This window comes from Gymnogyps californianus, chromosome 2 (genome assembly GCF_018139145.2).
Source record: "Gymnogyps californianus isolate 813 chromosome 2, ASM1813914v2, whole genome shotgun sequence".
In the NCBI taxonomy this organism is placed as follows: domain Eukaryota; kingdom Metazoa; phylum Chordata; class Aves; order Accipitriformes; family Cathartidae; genus Gymnogyps; species Gymnogyps californianus.
In genome coordinates this window covers 19397423-19419694 of record NC_059472.1, presented here as the reverse complement: position 1 = coordinate 19419694, position 22272 = coordinate 19397423, and the positions used below count along the sequence as shown (strand labels likewise).

Below are 22272 nucleotides of genomic sequence, written 5' to 3'. Positions count from 1 at the left end.
CTTCACAAGTTTTAGATGAGATGCCATTTTCTAATTAAACCAAAAGGGGCAGTATCAAGCAAACAGCAGTTAAAAATTACATTTCATTTTGTTTTAAGTGGACTCCCTATATAACAATAATGCCAAAAGTTCATGAGTCATGCTTATGCTTTCCTAAATTTTCCTTTTAAAAATGTCATTTACACTCACAGTCTATAAGTCAAGTACAATATCCCTAGGAAGACAGCATAAAAGTGTTGCTAACCTACTGATAAACAAGAAACAGATATCCTTCAAAATTACTTAAATCAACTGCTTTAAAAAAAACTGCCACATCATAAGTAGTGGGAACAAAATTTATTTTCAATGTTAGATCAGACTTCTGTTTTGGTGCACAGACGCTATCATGTAAGCTGAATTCAGTCCCCCATGAAGACGATATTACTGTTCAAAGTATATTCACAACTCTAGTGCCATTAGTTTGTTAACAGTTTCAGTTAAAAATGATGCAGTTACGATTCTGAATAGTAAATGAACTGATGAGCTGTGTCAACGAAGTGCAAATTAGGATATCAAGAAAAGACAACATGCAAACATACAAGAATTTAAAATGTTTTATTTTCAACTCCTTACCATTACTTCAGAGGTAAGATGCATCAGGCTTTCAGTTATTTCAGAGCATTGGGAAGAGTCCATAATGAATTCCCCTCTTGTGTCACCAACTATTAGCTCTGACCACCGGGGTCCCTCATTTTTCTTAATTAGAGAAATTTCCAAACTAAAATGCAAATAGAAGACAAAGAGTAGTACATGAAAACACTGCATCCATTTCTCAGATTAGTCAAAAAGCTCTAAATGTAGATTTGAGCACTTCTCCTCTCCAAACTGAATTAATAATGGAAAACACATAACAGAAACCATTAGCATTCAATTTATAAAATAAACTATTCTAATGGAAAATATTCTAAAGAAAAACAGACCAAGGACATGTGATTTCTAAAAGCCTAAGAACAAAGTGAATGTATTCATGTAAGTGTCCTCTGAGTTTTCAGTGTAAATGCAGTTTCCCCTGATGCGGTCTTATTAAAATATTTTAAATACCATAGGAGATCACCTGTAAAGAAATCTATTCAAAGAGTGACAGAATTTTACTACAGAGGTTTATTTGAAACCTAAGAAGTACTTAATAGGGCTACTTATGTGTGCACTACCTTTATATAACATCTAGGACAAAAATATTAGTATTTTACAGACCTCAGAAATACTGCAACAGTTAATTATCTACATTGTGTATCTAAAATCGTATCTCAGAAGATATACGATTTCTGTAACCTGTAAAAAAAAAAAAAAAAACAAAACACAACAAACTTAAGAGAACCTGATATAACCATTAGGAATAACTAAATAAATAAATAGAAAACAAAAGACTTAGCCTGATGCACCAACACAGTAATTCCATTTAATTACTGTTTTAGGCCAACACATGGATATAACAATAAAATGAGAGTTAGTTTTATTATATTCACTTTTTAGATATACTTATAGGGTCTACAACAACAGTCTTTTACCTGACAGAACTGGAAAACCTTCTAAGTTACTAACTACTGCATCATAGCAATAACTACTCTGTGAACTCTGAATCAGTTTCTGAAGCAATTACATTGGTATTAGAAATAGCATACTTTTACTGAAGATATTTGGAGCAAGTTTTAGACTTTTAATCAACAGATTTAAAGTGGTACTGCAGTACCAACATTAAGAACCGAGCGCAACTTATTACATTGAAATGTGTAATTACTATTTCCCATTAAAACAGAAGCCTGAAATTCATGCAATATTGCTCACTTGACTGAGTAATAAAAAATTTGAGTTACTCAGCTGAGTTATTTTTGACTGATATCTAATAATCAACAACTGAAAAGTCACATTTTAGTATATAGTGTTAGTATAATCTATATACAAATATTAGTCTCTCTAGTTCTTTTGGAGAATAACTATCTTTTACAGTTAACCTTTTGGGAAAAAGCCAAGATTTTTGATGAGGGAAACAAAAGGAAAATCATAGAATCACAGAATCTTAGAATATCTCAAGTTGGAAGGGACCCATAAGGATCATTGAGTACAACTCCCTGCTCCTTGCAGGACTACTTAAAACTAAACCATATGACTATCAAAAGAAATTGAAAAAAAACTTTAACTGGGAATGTCTTGCAGAAAATGTCACGCTAGTTTTCTTATTATAACCAAATCTCACAAGGTATATACACCTGTATACTTCACACAGGAGTTCGAACAATGCATTAATGAAAAATATTGACATCAAGCTTGTCCAAGCACACAGAAGTCAGTATTCTCTCTACCATACCTTTTTTCACTTTGTATTTTAAACTATTGTAATAGCAAAAATAACTACTGCCATATGTATTACATACAAAGCAATAAGCAAAACTATCATAAGATACAATATCTCAAACATGTAACACTCTGCTCCCCAATTTCCACACTTGGAGAATGGTAGTGAAAATGTATGTATTTACAAGTTGTAATTTGAAACTGTAATGACTTTTTTTTCCTTTTTTCTACTTGAAACTCAGACTTCATGGTGTCAGAAAGCTATGGTTAATACAAAGTCTATTTTTCACTGAGTCTTCTCAAAATCCCTCCTTAGATGGCCATATTTTCCATAACGTTACGGTTGGGAACCTTACTGTGCCATTGAAATAAATCTGTATTCTCCCCACTTACTGCATGCTAGTTCAGGTTTATAGGATTAAAGTTTGTGCATCTCAAAACCTCTCAGAGGAAACTAAATTGGAAACTCTGCAGGAAACTCTGTGGACCAAAAATGCCTAATGGAGACCCAAGGACAGATCCGAACTACACAAAAAGTTACAGGTTTTTTTTCATATCAGTAAGCTTCACATATGCAGAAATAACTGCTTGAACTGGGACTCTGAGACAGAAAACTGAAGCGCATACACTCTCATAAAACAGGTATTAGATACTGAAAAGTGAAGGAGATCAATAAAACCACCTGCCCTGCTCCAAGGCTCTACCTGGTAAAAAATAAAGTGCAATTTTCCTTTTGTATGATTACCTTTATTACAATATATTGCATTCAGAATAACTAAACTGTAAAAACAGTAATAAATCTACAGCAAAAAGGGGGAAAAAAACCCCAAAGGAGCACTGATTATAAAACAAAGGTAAGACAGACTGAAAGATTCTTTTACATTATACCACTGAAATTTGACTCTTGAATTGCTGGAGTTAAAAACAAGATTTCCAAGAAATACGCATGGTCAAAGGGATAATTTTTCTTCAGAAGAAATCACTAACTACAGTACAATCATATTTTATTGCCAGATGCACAGCAAGAACCGCCTGTACGCTACTAGATTATTGGAAATTTGTTTTAACACCTGTACATTTTTGCTCAGGGCAAGTATTTGGTGACTGTTAATCAAAGAAAGCTCGAAAAGTAAAAAAGTCAATAACTAAGAACTCAAAGTTTTTCATTAGTAAGCTCAGTTTATGGAAATGCAAAAGAGACTGTAATGCAAGTAGCAAATACTATTATCTGGTATTTATCTCTATATTTTTCAGAACCCATACTGCTTCAAAGTAAACTATATTATATATTAATGATTGGTATCAGAAAATAAGAGGCCAAGCAGAGAACAACAGAATACATTTCAAAATGCCTTGGAAATGGACACAACTAATGCATTGCCCCCATCCCTGTCCCATGTCCAGGATATATACTGTTGCCATTAATACATTAGGAACTTTAAGGCAGAGTTTTTCTTAACCAAAGAAATTCTTGATCCTTAAATCTAGTAAATAGATTTAAGTATTTTTGTTGTACTCCTGTACCGGCTTTGGCTGGGATAGAGTTAATTTTCCTCATAGTAGCTTGTGTGATGCTATGTTTTGGATTTGGTTTTAATTTGGATAAAAGACAAATATGCTTAGTGATATAGGCAAGTTTATATTTTGCTAATTTTACGTCCTTTATCACAGAGTATTTGCAAAACATTCCCAGTGAGAAAAATTGATTTTTATCTTATTTAAAGGAAATACCTCTATTTCCACAGAAACCACTCCTTTCTTCTTATATTTTTTCACATGATGACACCATATACGGAAATTACACTTTAAGCAACCATTTAACCAAACCTGCTTGTTTCAAGAAATAGTTGCTCATTACTTTATCCTAGGAGAGAGCAAAAGCAGTAAATGTCCAAATACGTATGATATACTGACAGACCTTGTTGCTTTTCTTATACTTGTTGGAAGATCCAAGACAAATTCCATCATGAACCATATTTGAACAATGAAACCTGAAACACAGTTTTACTTATTGACTCATTTCCTTGCCTTCCCCCTCCCTCATCAGCCTGTATCCTTTTTCCCCACACTTATCTTATGTTTAAATAATTTCTTGGGTTCAGGACTCAGCCTATGGTTCTGCATTTACAGAATGATCAACACAAGGTGCTTTCAGTCTGCAACCAGTGTTACATGTCACAGAGCTTGTGACAGACTAAACCCCTAGGGGTGGAACATGACTCACTGAACAAATCCCTACAACAGAAGATTGATGGTGGAGATGGGCAAGGGCATGTGCCCATGAAGCTCAGGGAAAAGCTGACCTTACCTCAACACAAAGGGTGGCAGTTTTTTAGATAACCAGCTATCAATAACAGTTGAGTGGATCAACTGGTGGTGTAAATGTTTCTCCTGGACATCACTAAAAGAGTGTGAGTATCTCCCTGAGTTAGCCAGACCCAGGGGGGAGGGGGAGGGCAGGGCGGGAAGTGAATACATGGCTCAGCCCAGGCAGAGTATAAAAACTAGACAACTAACAAAAGAATTTGGAAGAGAGCAATGGGCTGGAGCTGGCTTCAACCCACGTATTCCTTCCCAGCAAGTGAGGATGCCTAGCCTTGTGACAGTGAGCATATTATAGAGACTGGTAATGGGAATCACGTTGGTATTGTGACTAAACTGTGTATTGCAAATGCTATATTTTGCTAACTGTATTTGTATCGAGTTTTCAGTGTTTTTTGTACCACTCTGCTAAATCAGAAATCTCATGTAACATCAACTGTCTTCAAATAAGTAAATTTGATCATTACACCCTCCATGTGTGGAATATCTAAAAGAACCTGGTCAGAGAGTATTGGACTCTGACAGAGCAGCACCTAACAGCTGCAGCTCACAGTCTTATTTTGGTTGAAGTGAACAAACCAGCATAAATACCTTCTATATCCAAATCTTAAAAGGAGTACCAGAGGTAGCCAGCTAAAAAAGATTAACTTTTCATCCTGTAGCCCACAACTGCAAATATGGCCTCTAACAAGTTTAAGGAAGAAAAAAAAAAAAAAAAAAGAAACCTCACAAATTTAATACTGTAACAGACACTGAAAAAACAACTGATTTAAGTTCGTTCTTATTTAAGTACAGACACTCCTACTACTCTGAACTCCTTTTGTGATTACGCATTAATGCTAATAGCTGTGATATTAACTAAGGCTACAATAACTACCAAACGTATAGATGGCCAGCACTGGTTAGAATACTTTACCTGTAGTGAAGAAATATTTGGGTGCCTAGATCCACAGATATTACAATGATACCATAGTAAAACTCTATTTAGTGATTAAGTGTTGTCTGCTAAATATTAGGCTACCAAATTAGGCATGCATTGTCCTATTCAGCAGATAAGAGGAAGGATATATGGTCAGGATGTCCTTGTAATTAGAAACTAGGTAGGCTTCAGCAGGTCTTTATCAGTTTGGGGTATTCGCAAGAAATGCAAAGTATGCAGAAGTTCACTGAGCCTGTGCAGAAGCAGAGTTCAACCAAAGGACATCATGAGGAAGACTATCAAAGACCACCAGAGGACCCCCAAAGACCACCTGAAGAGTCAACTGTGCATGCGGATCACTCATTGAGGACGCTGCAACTTTAAGTGGAGATGAGGCTTGCGAGAACCAATAGGAACGAGAGTAACCAAGCGAAACTGTAAAAATACTGATAACTGTTGCTCAGAAGGTATAAAATGCTTTACTGTGTGTTAACCAGGTATGCACGTTAGGTGGAGCGATGCCCTGTGCATCTAGCGCTGTAATAAAGAATGCCTGCCTTCTAAAACTTCAAACTAAGTCTTAGAGGGTTGTTCTTTTGTGACTGAATTTACAGTATCAACAAGAGAATACTTGAAGAACCTGGACAACTCTATCTTGCAATAAGACTATACATACCAATATCTGATAGCTGTGGACTTATGCACAAATCCCTACTTGAACATTCAAGAGACTAATATGAGACTTCCAAATAATGAAACATACCCCTAGGTTAAATAAACAATGCGCTGAGTTACAGACTGCAAAATGTATGAACTTTTCAAAGTTCAGAAGTATGATCACAAAGCTCTTAGAGCAGAAAATGTTTAGTCTGTTCCAGACTTTCAAATCCACCTCCCTCAGGCAGACAAACAGAAACCCACCAGTGCAACTGACAAGAGAAGCTATAAAAATTCCAAGGTACTTTTACAGGTAATACAGGCTTAGGGTACAAAGAACAAAAAGATCATTGAAGTGTGGATCAACTACTTGTTTTTCGTAATGCACATACTGCATTTCATTCATCACGACTTAAGTCTCACTTTGAACCATTTAGATGGTGCTTCAGTTCTAGCTGTTCTGACCAGGTAGCACAAGGGGAAGTACAACTGCAAAAGATGAACAAAGACTTTCAATGCCTCCTGTAAGTGGAAGGATCAAGAGGAGTGTGTTTAGCAGTATTTTAGCATTCAACAGCACTCTCGGTTCATGTCCTACAAGGTAGGACAAAATGGTGCATATAAGTGTTCACTGCACCTGTTAACTGCAACAAAGAAAGTGGCTTATAACACAAGCTTTTAGCTTCAAGTCTCAAACAGAAAACTCAGAAGGCTACATTTCCAAATATATAGGGATTTCACACTCCCTTTTACATTTGCAGAAACACATGTGGCAGTAAATCTGAATACTTATGTCACCTTCCAGATATGAAGCATTTTTAGATGCACATGCAAATATTGTAGACAATTTGCATCCACAAAAACCTCTAAAACAAATTCTAGAACTAACAGGTTTTGAAATTAAAAAAAAGTAAATTTGACTATGGTTTAGGGAGCTCTGAATTTTTTTTTCCTCTCCATTCTTTCATGGGTTTTTTTCAGAAAGAAAGAGATAACTAAAATTTACTTCTCAAATAAAACTATGAACATTTCTATTTGAGGTCTACAGCATGTTAAGTTCACACAAATTAATTTTATATCACGTATATAATGTACAATGGATTAGGAAAATATAATAAGGAATTTATAAGTCAAACCTGAAGAATTTCTGTTACATTATTACCAAAAAAGCTTCTGTTTGTGGAAAGCCAAAGTAGAAGAGAAATTATTAACACAAACAACAGGGTAAATTCAGGCTAATCAATCCTAAAATTTAATGGGAAAAAAAAAATTGTTGAACCAATTAAGTTTACTCTGCTTACAAAGCTATGTTTAACATTCTGATGGTTGGTTGGTTTTATTTTTTCCCTGGCTATTTGGAAAAAATAAAGGTTTTCTTTAGTACTTCAAAATATTACCAAATTTACTTACTGCATTTATCACCAAAGTTTCATAACTATGTGATACACTGTCTTTATGAAAATCATTTAACAGTTTGCCTATTCACTTTTCCACTGTGATCAACTAGAAGTGAATGGACAAGATTATTCTCAAAGAGAATAAAAAAAAACAGGTAGTCATACAGACAGGTAGTCACACAGACATGCATGGGTTAATCTCCAGTAGCTCACATCACCAAATATTGTTTTAGAAAGGCAACTGACAACATTAGAACATGACATTAACTCTGGCTGCCAATAAACAGAGGCAAAGCATGTGAAAATAGTGTGAGAGGGTTAACATTATGAGCATCAATGTATCCCTAATGTTGCAAAGAACTCTGGTTCACAGCTCAGTAGTAGAAACTCTGTAATTTCCTGGTCTGATACAGGTATAGCTGTCAGTACAGACAGTTATATATAATGCCTTTTTCCTGAAATAAAAGAATTTATTATTTTGGAAAGGCTGTTCTACATTGTCATAGAAAATAGCTGGTCATGTAGCTTATAAGCAAGAAACTGTAAGAGGAGGGGATTACTTTCACAATTAGCTAAAGAAACAGTATTGTGAGACAGCATTGCAAAAGCCAGTGAACTATTTTCAGCAGAGGAGATAGATTCTTGTAAGGAGGGATGCAAGGTGTAGCATTAAATGAGTCCATTCCCAGAGGGGCCAGAAGTCAGAGATACAATATACACTTTGAAATCAATTTCTATCAACAGGAAAATTAAAAACCATATACAACACCTTTTGTTCTCTCTAATTATCCACGTGCAGCTTTCATGGTCCACAGATGAATAGAGTTTTCCTTCCATCAAAGGAGGCTGATCTTTCAGTGTAACACATATGTTATCAGGGGAAAAGCGTACTTTTATGTCATCCTTAGTGATGTCTTGAGGAATGTGAACTGTTATTGTCACATCATCTTCAGTCTGCTGCCAGTAATAGAGAGGGTCTACAATTGGAAACATGCAGAAAAATACAAACTAGATTACAAATGCTGTCCTGGATTCCACAGCATACAATGCTGGGAGATATGGAATAGAAGTTTGTGGAAGAGTGGCAATTAACTTTTACTCTGAACAACTTACATAAAATATGTTCTGATTATAAAATGGAGAAATATTTTTTTAGCAATCAAGTTCATGTCCCTCGTCTGCAGCGCAATTTATATTCATGTCTATACTCAAATATACTGATAGAGTTATACAATGGGCATTAACTATTACTCTAAGTTTATTGTAGCATTACAAAATTGATAACCAAAATGTACTTAAATACACCGAAACATTAATGACTAATAATTTGGTTGAAGAGACATCAGGTGCAGTGGTACTGACAAGCTACTGCATGCTCAGAAGTATATGCCATTCAGAGATGTGAACATTTTTTTCTTATCTATGCTGCCAGAAGCTACGCTGACAATTCAACAGAAATGATTTTAGAAGACCAAGTAGTCTTCATCTACCTCAGCTGATGGAGATGAAATAAAACTGCCTGCCCAGAGGTAATATGATTGACTTTTGCTCCTGGGTCTAGAATCTGCCTGATGTCTATCTTGATTATTAAACTGCTACAAGAAATGGCCTTTTAAGAGAAACGTTTATACAAAAGGAAGGCTATGACAGCATGACTGGGTAGTTCACAGTTGGTCACAGAAAACACAAATACAGACGCATTCATTTTCTAAGGAGCAATCTCGTACATGTTACCTTCCTATTTAGAGGAAAAGTAAAGTATGGATAGACTTTTTGGAAGCTCTCAAGTTGTCACAACACAATACAAGATTCCGTTGATCTAAGCTTCATGTCAGCAACTGTGACTCTGGAAGGACTCTTACACTGTTGCCCGTTACCATGAGTTTCCTGTTTGCAATGGATCAGTCACAGGTGCTATACATATACTTCCCAGAAACTATTAGTATCTGAGATATGACAGCCTTCAAAATTCTAAACTTTGACACAGATTGTATCTGATATTAAAAGTCTTAATTTATAAGAAAACTGAATGACACCAAAAAAGTAGCTTAGACTTCCCCTCTCCCCCATGTTCAAGACAGCCTTCTCATGTCAAAAATGTGCAGAAGAGACTATGAAAGAACAAATTAAAAACCAAAATACCGATGTGCAACATAATCGCCTGAATATTTCTTTATCTATTGTTGCAAACTCCTATAAAAATTAGAGTTCTATTGCTAGCACATCTTGTTTCATTATCTGGTACCTATTATACCTGCAATTTTATACAACCATGCAACTAAAGTTACAGCCTACACTAGGTTTAGCAAAAGACAAATTCTCTCTTAAAGAGGTATTAGACTTCCCTCTAAACCAGGAGTTCAGGTTTCAGTACTTTCTCTACCATTAGATTCTTGTGCCATGAGAAGTTTTCTAAAGGTATTGCTGCAAGCAGTACTCCACACATTAGAGATTTCTGGGCTTTGGCAACACCATCTGTGCACGTACATGTGTGGAATGAGCTATGCTAACAGCCATATAGTGCTTTTTACTGCGTTTCTTTAATCACACCTAGCACACAACTCAACAAGCTCTTAAAATCCTTAAGACATTGAACTAGCTAATTCAGGTGACAACTGCATAGACATTGCATTATGGTGCTCAGCGCACTGAAGAACTCCTTTGCCTCAAGATTTATATATACAGACTATTCTTAATACAATTACATGTACAATGTCACAGTTATCACAGTGTGTAACATTAATACATTCCAGAAAATTGATCTTTTGGTATTGTTTCCCAAATAGATTTCTGCACCATTGACAAAGATTGTGCTAGTATCATTCAGTTAGGATTGGTTCATTAACCAATGCCTCATTCAGAAGCAAAAATCAAATCTGAAATAATACAATATAACTACGTAAACATGCATATTACAGAGCTCAGTGATATTTAAGCTAAAACAATTTTATTAATAGGTTTTTACATACTTAATTTTGTTTTGATCTTGAAGAAAAAAAAGTATGGATGCCTTTTGTTGAAGTTTATTTTTTTTCTGAACTGCTTTCCCACTAGAGAAAAGATAGTTTTTTACAGGAGTCTCATTCTTTAAAAAGAAAAAGTTTTTTTGTTTTTAATTTAGATAGGCAAGAGCAAATTACACATCAGAGAGCTTTCTGATGAACAACTATTTGAGGGAGTCAATGGGTGCCACACTGCTCTCTCTCATCCAGGAAGACTGGCTTCTTAATTTGAATACTTCAGCCAGATGCCTAAATTTAGGTGTTACCTTAGCAATCCAACTGCTAGCAAATACTTAGTATAGTTCTGTTTCAAAATATCCTTTTCCTTAGGACAACAAAATTCCTTAAGTGTCTCCTATCCAAAGCAGCTTCTCATATAGGTCTATGCACAATACAACTTCCCAGGGTGAAAACAAACAAAAAAAGCCAATCTGTCCTTAAAAAAAAATAAAAATCTGGACGACAGATATTAAGACAAACATTTATTGCTAGAATTTCCAAATAGATGCTAAACTGACAGGCTATTTTCTAAGCCAAAAGAGAGAGCAGCCTATCATAATCTGCCAGATAAGACTTACCTTTCTTTTCATTTGCTGCTTTTGCATTGTCATTTTCTTCTAATTTTTCATCTTCATCTTGCATAAATTTGAATGGTTTGTAGGAAACAATCATTACACCATCCCCACTCGGCTCTATTGCTGCATAATGGGGGACTGATTTTCCTTGTAAAACTCTCCTTTTAAAGATTTCATATCTATGATCACCTATAAAATTAAAAAAAAAAAAAATCTTAGCAGTAATATTTTTCTAGAAGACAAATTATTATACGAGAATCTCATTACACTTAAAAATACTAAGCAATCCTACCAGTTAAATCACAGTACTGTAGTTTAAAAAGAAATTTCTCTTGTTTGCCAATGAGTTTGTTAAATATGTAGACCCTAGAATTAACCTAACATTGCCCTTTTTTCTTATGATGTCTTTGTTGATCACAGCTAGCCCAGCAATTCACAAAACCACTCACAGCCTTTGTACAAACAAGTTTTCCAAATAATTTTTGCGCTGCTGTAGAAAAATTGAGAAGCAATGAAGTAACTAGTGGTAACAGTTTATTCATAATGGAAAATGCTCATCTTTGTAAAACACTGCCCTTTAAAAGGGAGGACCCAGATGTCAGCTACTGGCATCAAGGACCATGCCATTCCCTACTGTGCTCCCAAACACAGGAATACTGATGACTCAAAACACCAGTAAGGTGACAGGTTCTAGCACAACGTTTGTTCTTTAGAATCTTACTGCCCACAGAGTCCTCAGTAATTGATCAACTTCTGAATAATAACAACACATTGTACAGATGGAATTTTAGCAAAAACCAAACAACTTTGATCAAATTCTCACAGGTGACAAAATTATCCCCAGGAATTGTTCAGTTTTTCACATCTATGCTTCATCTCTTCATTAAAAGAAATCACTGTACTTGTAACTACAACTTTACTCGAAACTGGGAACTCATTAGCAGAGACATTAGACAAGACCAGATTATGATGGAAAAATCATCTATGCCACTCTAGTACTCCAAAATGTGTTCCTGTTTGACCTCAATGTTAAGCTTAGAGAAACACTGAAGTCGTAGGAGAACACAGATAATAACGGATAAGCCAGGTATAATTTAAGTCCTCTCAATTGGTTATCTTCTTTGCCAAGCAAGAAGTGGAGTAAAGAGACTATACTCTAATTCTGGTACTTAGTAGTGTTAATTAAAGCCCCTCTCTTTTTCCTAAAAAGTTTGGTCAGGGCGAGGGTATTAATTGAAGAGATTCAACCGTTCTAATTAGGGACAGAGTAAGAGATCTGTACAATCAGAAGACTCCAAGCAACAGAGTAACCTGCTTTAGAAGATTAACAAATTACCTCAGCTCAGATACATGACCAAAAAGAGCCTGTCTTTGTTGTAGTGGGAAGTTAGCCACTCATTGAACGAGCTGTTATTTAATGGACCAAATTTAACTGTGCACTGAAACAAATCAAATTTGTTTGCATGTCTCTCTTACAGCATTTGCTCACTTGTTAAAAGGCTCTACAACCTCACAACTTCTCACTGTGTGACCAAACCTTTTGTAGAGTATTTTCAATCAATCATTAACACATTTAAATTTTTTTAGTAAGTCTTTATGATCTTTTTGGTAAGTTTATATTATGATTTTTCTGGTAAAGAAGGTCAGAAGCTAAACATCTAACATTTTCTGAGTCTAATAAAGCAGCATGGTGGTTATTCATTTAAGCTTTTACAGTGAGGATTCCTAAAACATTAGCTAACTAAAGAAAACAACAAACTTTGAAAGGGTATACCTTTGTCACAGCCCTCTGAAGTACCACACAAGATGTGAACAGACCTAACCACTGCTTCCATTCAGATTTATTTTCATGCTTCCATTTTTTGTTCTTTGGTAATACAATAGTGGTAGGTGGGATCACTTTGTCTAGCCAACCAGACATGGCAGAGACTCTCACAGTTGTTGGTGTCAAGAGATATAACTATGGTTTAAGGCTTGGCTTTGATGAAGCATAGATTTTGGTAATTTGAGAAATGGCTTGTTGATTAACTGTTTTTACTACAATCTGATTCGATAAACTGCAACCACAGGCAGAGTTTCAAGAGAAGTTAAGCATAGCAATTGCCTACTGATGAAAGAGGATGTAAAGTACTGTAATTCCTCAAAACAGCTTTTATCTTTGAGACAGGTTCATACATCACTGATTTGCAAGATGTTTATTTAAAAGAAATCAAAACTTATTTGTCTCTTCACAATTAAAGTTTGCTTTGAATCTTATTATTTACATCTCTGCTGTCTGTTCCTTGGAAATGCTGGAGAACTGGCAAGATTTTTGGAAAGATTTTTTAAATCCACTTTTATGAAAAAGGTTTCATTCCATGAACATTTGTCATAAGTGTGCTGGTTTTGGTTGGGATAGAGTTAATTTTCTTCACAGTAGCTAGTATGGGGCCATGGTTTGGATTTGTGTTGCAAACAGTGTTCATAATTCAGGGATGTTTTCGTTCCTGCAGAGCAGTGCTCACACAGAGTCAAGGCCTTTGCTGCTTCTCACCCCACCCCACCAGTGAGTAGGCTGGGGGTGCACAAGAAGTTGGGAGGGGACACAGCTGGGACAGCTGACCCCAACTGACCAAAGGGATATTCCATACCATATGACATCATGCTCAGCATATAAAGCTGGGGGAAGAAGAAGGAAGGGGGGGACGTTTGGAGTGGTGGCGTTTGTCTTCCCAAGTAACCGTTACACGTGATGGAGCCCTGCTTTCCTGGAGATGGCTGAACACCTGCCTGCCGATGGGAAGTGGTGAATGAATTCCTTGTTTTGCTTTGCTTGCGTGTGTGGCTTTTGCTTTACCTATTAAACTGTCTTTATCTCAACCCACGAGTTTTCTCACTTTTACCCTTCTGATTCTCTCCCTCATCCCACCAGGGGGGAGTGAGCGAGCGGCTGTGTGGTGCTTAGTTGCTGGCTGGGGTTAAACCACGACAGTAAGTTATAAAAAACACACTGTAAAAAAGAATTTATGAAAACATACAGTTTTACAAAAAAATAATAAAAGTTTGTGTTAGTGCTCTCTTTAAGCAATGGTCTTCAGTTTTAGACTGGGAATATTACTGATTTAATTTTTCTGACAAGATATAATCAGTAACGTTCAGAGGTTTCTTTCTCTTGTTGAGCTGGCCACAAAAGCATAAGGCAATCTCACATGGCTTTCTGGCTCTCTCAGAAATATTTCCATGACCCAAGGTTTCAACAGCAGACAACGTGAATAAAGCCACTCAGGGCAACAAAGCTGGTGACAGGGCTGGAAGGCATGTCCTGTGAGGAGCAGCTAAGGACTTTGGGCTTGTCTAGTTTGGAGAAAAGGAGGCTGAGGGGCGACCTCACTGCTCTTTATGGCCTTCCTGAGGAGGGGAAGTAGAGAGGGAGGTGCTTTCTCTTCTCCCTGGGATCCAGTGATAGGACGCATGGGAATGGTTCAAAGCTGCGCCAGTGGAGGTTTAGACTGGACATTGGGAAGCATTTCTTTACAGAGAGGGTGGTCAAACACTGGAACGGGCTTCCTAGAGAGGTGGTTGATGACCCAAGGCTGTCAGTGTTCAAGAGGACAATGCACTTAATAACATGCTTTAACTCAGTCAGCCCTGAAGTGGTCAAGCAGTTGGACTAGATGATTGTTGTTGGTCCCTTCCAACTGAAATAGTCTATTCTATTCTCTTCTCCTATCCGTACTATATATGTAGGAGACTGAGGAACATTTGGATAGTAACATCGCAGTATGCAATCAACTGCTTTAGTTCAAGTAGTTTGATTTTATAGTAGATCTTGTTTCTATCAGTATCAAAATTACACTTTTTGGAAGATAATGAATGAGACTGTATCAGAGTCTTCCCAAAAAAGTAAGTTAATTTAATCCACACATCTTTAAATCAGATGCTGAAGCATGGGATCTTGTATCCTTTATGGAAATTATGATATTTAATGTAAGTATATATGGTCATATTGAACAGATAAATTACCCTTTGCCAAACTTTATTAGGATAATACATTAATTAGTAGGTATTAATACACTAACTAATACGTTTTTAATGTGTTGGTCTAAAATTAACTGAATAACTTCATACTCTTTCATTGTAGGAAAACCTAGAATATGCAGTATTTACTTTTTATGCTACAGTTCTTATATTCATCTCATACTAATTCCAATCCCACGACACTGTTAATTGGAGGCTAAAAAACCAACAAAAAAACCAGAACATAACCAAACAAAAACCCATATCCAGCTGTACAACATTCTGAAAAGTACAATAGACATTAGTTAGAAATAGTTCTGTATAACCTCGATTTTACAAGATCAAGCTAAAAAGGAACTGCATTTCATAACGTCACAAAGTAAAGTTCTATCTTGTTTTCTAATTACCTTAACAACACAGGTATAAAACTTTACTTCTTCCTGTCTTCCAAATATTTGTCAGAATTTAGGTCTACAACCAATAACTTGATCTCAAAATGTAAGAAAAAATTACCTATGTAAAATCCAAGCAGAAGTTTTGGGGAAAGGAAATATCAGAACCTGAGGAACAATCAACTTCTAAGACAAAGAACAAAAGTGTGGTTATTTTTTTTTTAAACATTACTCGCCAGTAATATAAATGTAAAACACTTACCCTCTTTGCTTATCTCTGCAATTGTAACCCATTCCAAGGTAATATGAAATCCACTTCCTTTTGTGTCCAGTTCATCTTTTTCTACCCTAAGCAGCAGCACAGCTACTGAATGCATATCAGATTTTACAAATGAAACGCTGTGTGCTATAATAAATGGACTTCCTAGTTCTTCATTAAACACAATCTAAAGACAAAATTGTAGTAAAAAGTCAGTCAGTTAAAACTGGAAGTCGTGCTCTTTCTCAGAAAGCAGTGAAAGGCTTCACTGAATGTCAAATCAGTTAAAGTTCACGTCCCACAAACCTCTCTGCCAATACAAACCCATGAATGTCATACATTTCTGGTTCCTCCTTCCTTGGCTATCAAGCCACTGTTCTGAAATGCTTTTAAATATTATTGTTTATATTATAAAATCATTATAAGGGCCCGTTAAAGCACAAAGATACACAAACCCATCTGCATTATGGCTGTTTACTACTACAATAAGCAGAGGTACAACAACTGATGAACAGACAGAACAGAATCCATAAACACAGCATATCGCCTGGGGGAAATAGCCTCACACTCAAGATGAAAATGTAGGCATTTCACCAAGGCCCTCACTACTTCTCTAGACACCCCAACATCCTGAAAATCTTTGTACACCTTGATGTGTGCAAACAAGAAGATAAAAAGGTCCAGTGCATTGCTGCCAGTGTTTAATCATCAACCAGTACTGGGGAGGGGTGTGTGTGTGTTTCTCTTTATTTGGCTACTATCTTTACAAAGAGATTCAATTTTCCTTCTCTATGAAGTTTTATGAAGGGGAGTAAGAAACAAAAACCTATAATTAAATGAAGGAGTATAATATTCATGTTTATGAGAGCTAGGGTTGGAAGTTTTTGTATTTTTATACATATGGTTTGGAAAAGTCCATCCAATATTTGGACAGGACTAGGTAGGCAAAGTACATAAATATTACTGTCATATTGAAAGGCCAATAAGCACCACTGTAAACACGAAATAATTTCATACGGAAGGACTGCACGTCTTGTAGCTTGAGACATTTAGCATTTAGTACCTATAGCTGGAAGTTTTAATTCTAGAAAATACGTATTTCAGCTTTTCTCAAAAAAGTACTCATTCAGCAAAAACCCCAGGAAGATAAAAACAAAATTAATCCAAACAGCAGAGAAGAAGAAGAAATGAAACATTCTTTATTTGCTAGAACATTAACATATGAAAAAGAAAGAATAAATGACAAGGAATTCAAGCTGCAGTGACTGAACGAGTATAGGCTCAATCCAGCTGTTGTTACTGATAAAGTTTGAGGATTTATGGGGTTGGGATGTTAACATCACTGTAAACCACTGGGTGCTCTAAATACTCAAAAAGTGAATTTAAATGGTGACAGAACCTCAACATATAAACCTCATGTTTTTGTTACACTGACAGCTCTAATGTAAGTTATTTATGTATCAGCATTCACACACAGAACAGAATAAAAACCAGTTGGTATTTGTTACCAACCATCTAAAGAACAGGATGACCAATTTCCTAGTTACTGAACTCTCAAAAAATGTAGGGGAAGGAGCTAATCCATCATGCTGAAATCTTCCACTTCAGGACATATACATGAGTTCCTGCCAATACTGAAACCTCCTTGATTGCTTAGGAAACTGCCCTCTAATAAAGAAAATAGATGCAAAATGTGGGCACTTTATACCAGATTCATCTTTCATGAATAAAGAGGAACTAACCGCAGACCACGAGACTCATAGCAGCTCAGGCAGAAATGTAACTTAATTATATTTGTTGTGTCCAAGCAGGATAACAAATACCATTATTAGTGTAGTAAGATCACTTCGATGTGGATACAAAAAATGGTCCTTATCAAGACTCTTTAAAAGATGTAATTATGTAAAGAATTTAATCACGAGAAACATAAAAACATACTTCAGTTACAACCAACAATTTTAAGTAAAAATATTAGGCACCAATAACTTTCCAGAGCTAAGTCCACAGTATGAAGATTTTCGCTACCAGAGAGGTAGAAATAATATTGCTTACATTATACCTGCTCTGCAGGTAACCCTCAAGGTTACTTATCAAAGCTTTTTAATCAGCAGGTTTTTTTAAGTTTTATTCTAGTCTCTGTGGATGTATTTTTAAGATGGGGCAAATTAAATGGTGAATATTTCAAGCACAACTACATCCGCACAAACATCACACACCCCAAAAATCTCCTAACTTAAAAACGAAAGTAGCTTTTAGCTTGGTTGACAATAATTTCAGACTTTTAAGAATATGTATTATTCCACAGGCCAGTTGAAATAGCAAACAATAAAAGATGGGGGAAAAAATCCTAGACAGACACATATGAATAGGGAAGGGAAAGGGGAAATGGTTTTTAGAAAAAGTTTGGCTAGACAAGCACTTAGCCATTTAGAAACACTCACTTTCATTTAGATAGATTCTTCTTTGGTCAAAAGGCTGTTCCCTTTCAAACACTTGAATTTTAAATATTTTGTGCATAAAGAAATCATTAATTTAGCCATTACTATAAAAATCAATGATTTTTATACTTGAACACAATCCTGTATCAGTGATACAGAGTTATGAGTTAAAGCTTTATTCTTCACAACATTACATACAGGCAATTCTCATAATAAATGCAAGAATAAGAATTATTTGATAGATATACAATTCTTAAATATGTTATTGCAAGACTTACCTCCCACTTTTCAGATGCACTGTTTCCACGCTTGCCTGATTTAATTAAATACAGTCTTCCTGTACCATCAGAAAGGGTAACCCATGTGGACGATGAGAAGTGTATTGAGGCACAAAGGCGATTATCATAAGCTGTCAAGTCTGTAGGTAGCCTGAAAACTTCTCTTGGTTTTTGTAGAGCAGTGTCCTGTAAGTAAACAGTCATGCCCTAAGACTTTATGAAGTATTTATCAATTTCAGTATTACAGACAAATTAAGAATAACAAATCTCAGTAGCAATTCACCAGTTTCTTTGTACAGTTGATCATATTTGGAAAAAAGTGGGTAGCAAGCATCATTCCCATGTATGTGGAAAAGTTGGTGGAATTTCATCATGGAGTTGGTTTACTATTTACTGAAAACATGAGTGTTCTATAATTGATATTTCAGCATTCAATTTGTTTTCCTTCCATTTTACAGCACTAATTACATTTTCCATTTAAAAAAAGGTTTTTAATTTCTTTTCCCCTAGCATTCCCACATAATTAATCACTTACCTCAAATAATTGTAGTCCAAGTAAAAATGTGGAGGTTTCAAAAGAAATGAAAGCCACAGAATTGTACTCAAACTAGTTAATAAAAACTCACTTCTAAATTAAAAAGAATTTTAGCCTATTCTCTTACACAACTGGTATATTCAAGCTGATACATCTTTTTTCAGCTTTCCTAGAGTGGTCATTTTATTCAATAAGTTAGAGAAGTAACAACTGTGATTAGCTAGCAAAGAAAAGCTGTACTAATTCATATCATATTTGCAAATAACTTTTCCATCACATTATTATTATACTACACATCAGGGTAATTTTATTTAGCATACTGTATCAGTGGCACACTGCAATCTTATTTTTTAAGCCAAACTACAAGCATGGATAGTTTTTGAGCATGAATAAACACAGTCACTACAGTGAACAAAGTGCCCAGATGATATAATTCTCCAGTGAACAATAAAGACATACGGATTTTTAAAAAACAATACATATCACTAAAAAAAAAAAAAAAATCCAGTATTTCCTGCTGTATAAAATTTACACAAATCAGCCTGATTGAACAATAGTGCAAAATGAATGTTAGATTACCAATTTCATCTATATTTCTAGTAATTGTTCTCAGAAGTCCTGCTTTAGTTCTGTGTTGCCTTCTTCATTTCCTGCTAATTCTAACAGAAGAAACTGCTTTTGTGCCGTAAATTGGATTTCCAACTGTTGTCATTAAGTACAAAGGCATGTCTTCCAGGATATCTTTTAGGGATTATTCTTTATCTTGTGCCTTCACTCTCACGTACAGCCCTTTCTTTGCTGAATAAGGCTTTGTAACTCTCTGCTCATTATTTGGCTTGCAGAACGCCAGCAATGCTGCTGCCTGCTTAGGACTACGATTTGCCTCCTTTTTGTGAGTTGAAGTAATCTCCGAATATCCAAGACGCTTGTTAGAAAAAAACACCTGACCGAATCTTTATGATTTGAAAAGAACTTGGCTTCACGGTTTAAAAAAACAGTCAGGATCAAGCAATACAGCTTGATCAGCTACTTATGAAGTAGATAAGGCTGCAGTATTAAGAGCACAAACAAAATATTCTTGCAGAAAAACATAAGATGCGACTGGAGATTCAGCAGCATCACAGTCACATCTCTATAATCTTTCAGATAACTGAAATAGAACTTTTCAACTGAACTAAGTAGCTGCTAAATAAAACAGGCTGGCAATCTGTCACAAGTGGATCTCCCAGGGATTGATACCAGGCCCCACGCTGTTCAACATCTTCATAAGTTACCTGGATGATGGGATTGAAAGCACCCTCACCACATTTGCTGATGACACTGAACTAGGTGATGAGGTAGATATGTCATAAGGGAGAGCCATCTTGCACAGAGACCCAGATAGCCTGGAAGAGTGGGGTAGCAAGAACATTGTGAAGATAAACAAAGACAAGCACAAGGTCCTGCACCTGGGATGGAATAACCGAAGAGCCCAGTACAGGCTAGGATCTGTATGTCTGGGGAGCAGACTTGCTGAAAGGGACCTGGGGGTCCTGGAGGACAACAAGCTGAACATGAGTCGGCAGTGCGACGCTGCAGCAACAAAGGCAAATCGGATCCTGGCCTGCACCTGCAAGAGCATTACTAGCAGAAATAGAGACATGATCATCCCACTCTACTCAGCGCTTGTCAGGCCACACCTGGAGTACTGTGTCCAGTTCTGGTCCCCATAACTGAAAAAAGACATGGACAGACTGGAAAGGGTCCAAAGGAAGGCGATGAAGACGATCAAAGGGCTGGAGAACCTCCCCTATGGGGGAAGACTGAAGGAGTTAGGTTTTGTCTCCCTGGAGAAGATTCAGGGGGGACGTCATCACAGTATTCCAGTACTTAAAGGGCATCTACAAAGAAGATGGAGGCTCTCTCTTCATAAGAAGTCACATAGAGAAGACAAGGGGCAACAGGTAAAAGTTGCACCAGGAGAGGTTTCACCTCGACATAAGAGAATTTTTTTACTGTGAAAACAATCAATGACTGGAACAACCTCCCCAGGGACACGGCCGAGTCCCCATCACTGGAGGTTTTCAAGATGCAACTGGACAAGGTGCTAGATAATCTCATCTAGGCTCCTTTTCCCATGAAAGGCTGGACCGTATGATCTTCTGAGGTCCCTTCCAACCTGGGCTGTTCTATAATTCTAAAACAAATAGTGGACACTAACAACATAATTAAAAAAAAAAAAAAAAAAATTCACCATCTTGCCCCTTATACTGATTCATAAACTTCAGGATCTGATCTGAGGTCTCCAAAAAGGTCTTCCAGTAATAACAAACAAAACCAATTCTTGTTGTTTCTGTTCTGTATCTTAAAGAAACATTTCTTATGAAGTTATGGTCCTTTCCCCTCATCTCGCAGACAGTTTTATATATATATCATAAATGAAACAAAATTAGATACAACAGGTTTCATAGATACTTTGCAGACTGATGTACCTACATATATTTGAACAAATAAACAGTCATCTCTGGAAAAAAAGGTGCCTGACTGGCCTTTACAGATCAACATTTCCCTTTTTAAACCCTATCTATCTTCTTAATCCAACAACAAATAGACTATGTTGAGAACATAATTAATGGTCATAGAGTCAATTAAACTATTTTCAGTTTTATTTTACTAGGCTCATTTCCAGTCAGTTGATCTACAATTATTTTAGAAGCTCCATAAATCAGAAAAATCTGCTTAACAATAAGGAAATTCTTCCCTTGTTACTAAAAATCAGCATTAGTGTCACTAAAATGAAAAGATATTTAAGTAGAAATATATTTTAAAAAATAGAAAAACAGAATTTGAAAGAAAAACATTACAGGGACAGTTTTGAAGATATTTACAAGTATGTAAAAGGAAGCACAAACAGAAGCATAGTTTTGTATTGAAAATCTGGGGGGGGAAACAAGTATTTATCTATTCTGTGCCACACAAAATGTACTCTTACTATAGTAAGGGTGGGCATAAGATTAAGAAATAGCAGTGAAAAAGTATCAGATTAAAACAGCATCTCATTACAGGCCCTAAAATTTCAGCCACAAATTATTATAATATTTTCTAAGCATCTCCTGCCTCTCTATTTTCACTGAAGCAATGGATAGCTTTGGGGGGGGCAAATCATCTATATACGTATCTACTTCTAGTAAA

The 22272-nt window shown here is 36.0% G+C and overlaps 1 protein-coding gene across 3 annotated transcripts in view; it reads right to left on the bottom strand.

The window, feature by feature from the left end:
- Positions 1-22272, bottom strand: part of NUDCD1 (NudC domain containing 1) — a 51659-nt gene that overhangs the window by 13985 nt on the left and 15402 nt on the right. For 2 of the 3 annotated variants that reach the window (XM_050892018.1, XM_050892022.1), the window contains exons 3-7: positions 18567-18752; positions 15854-16037; positions 11207-11392; positions 8396-8603; positions 613-757 (exon numbers count right to left, since the gene is read on the bottom strand). In XM_050892018.1, coding sequence (XP_050747975.1) covers positions 613-757; positions 8396-8603; positions 11207-11392; positions 15854-16037; positions 18567-18752 — 909 coding nt within the window. Of the gene's footprint in view, positions 1-612; positions 758-8395; positions 8604-11206; positions 11393-15847; positions 16038-18566; positions 18753-22272 lie in introns of all 3 variants that reach the window. The other variant, XM_050892021.1, reaches the window with a different exon arrangement.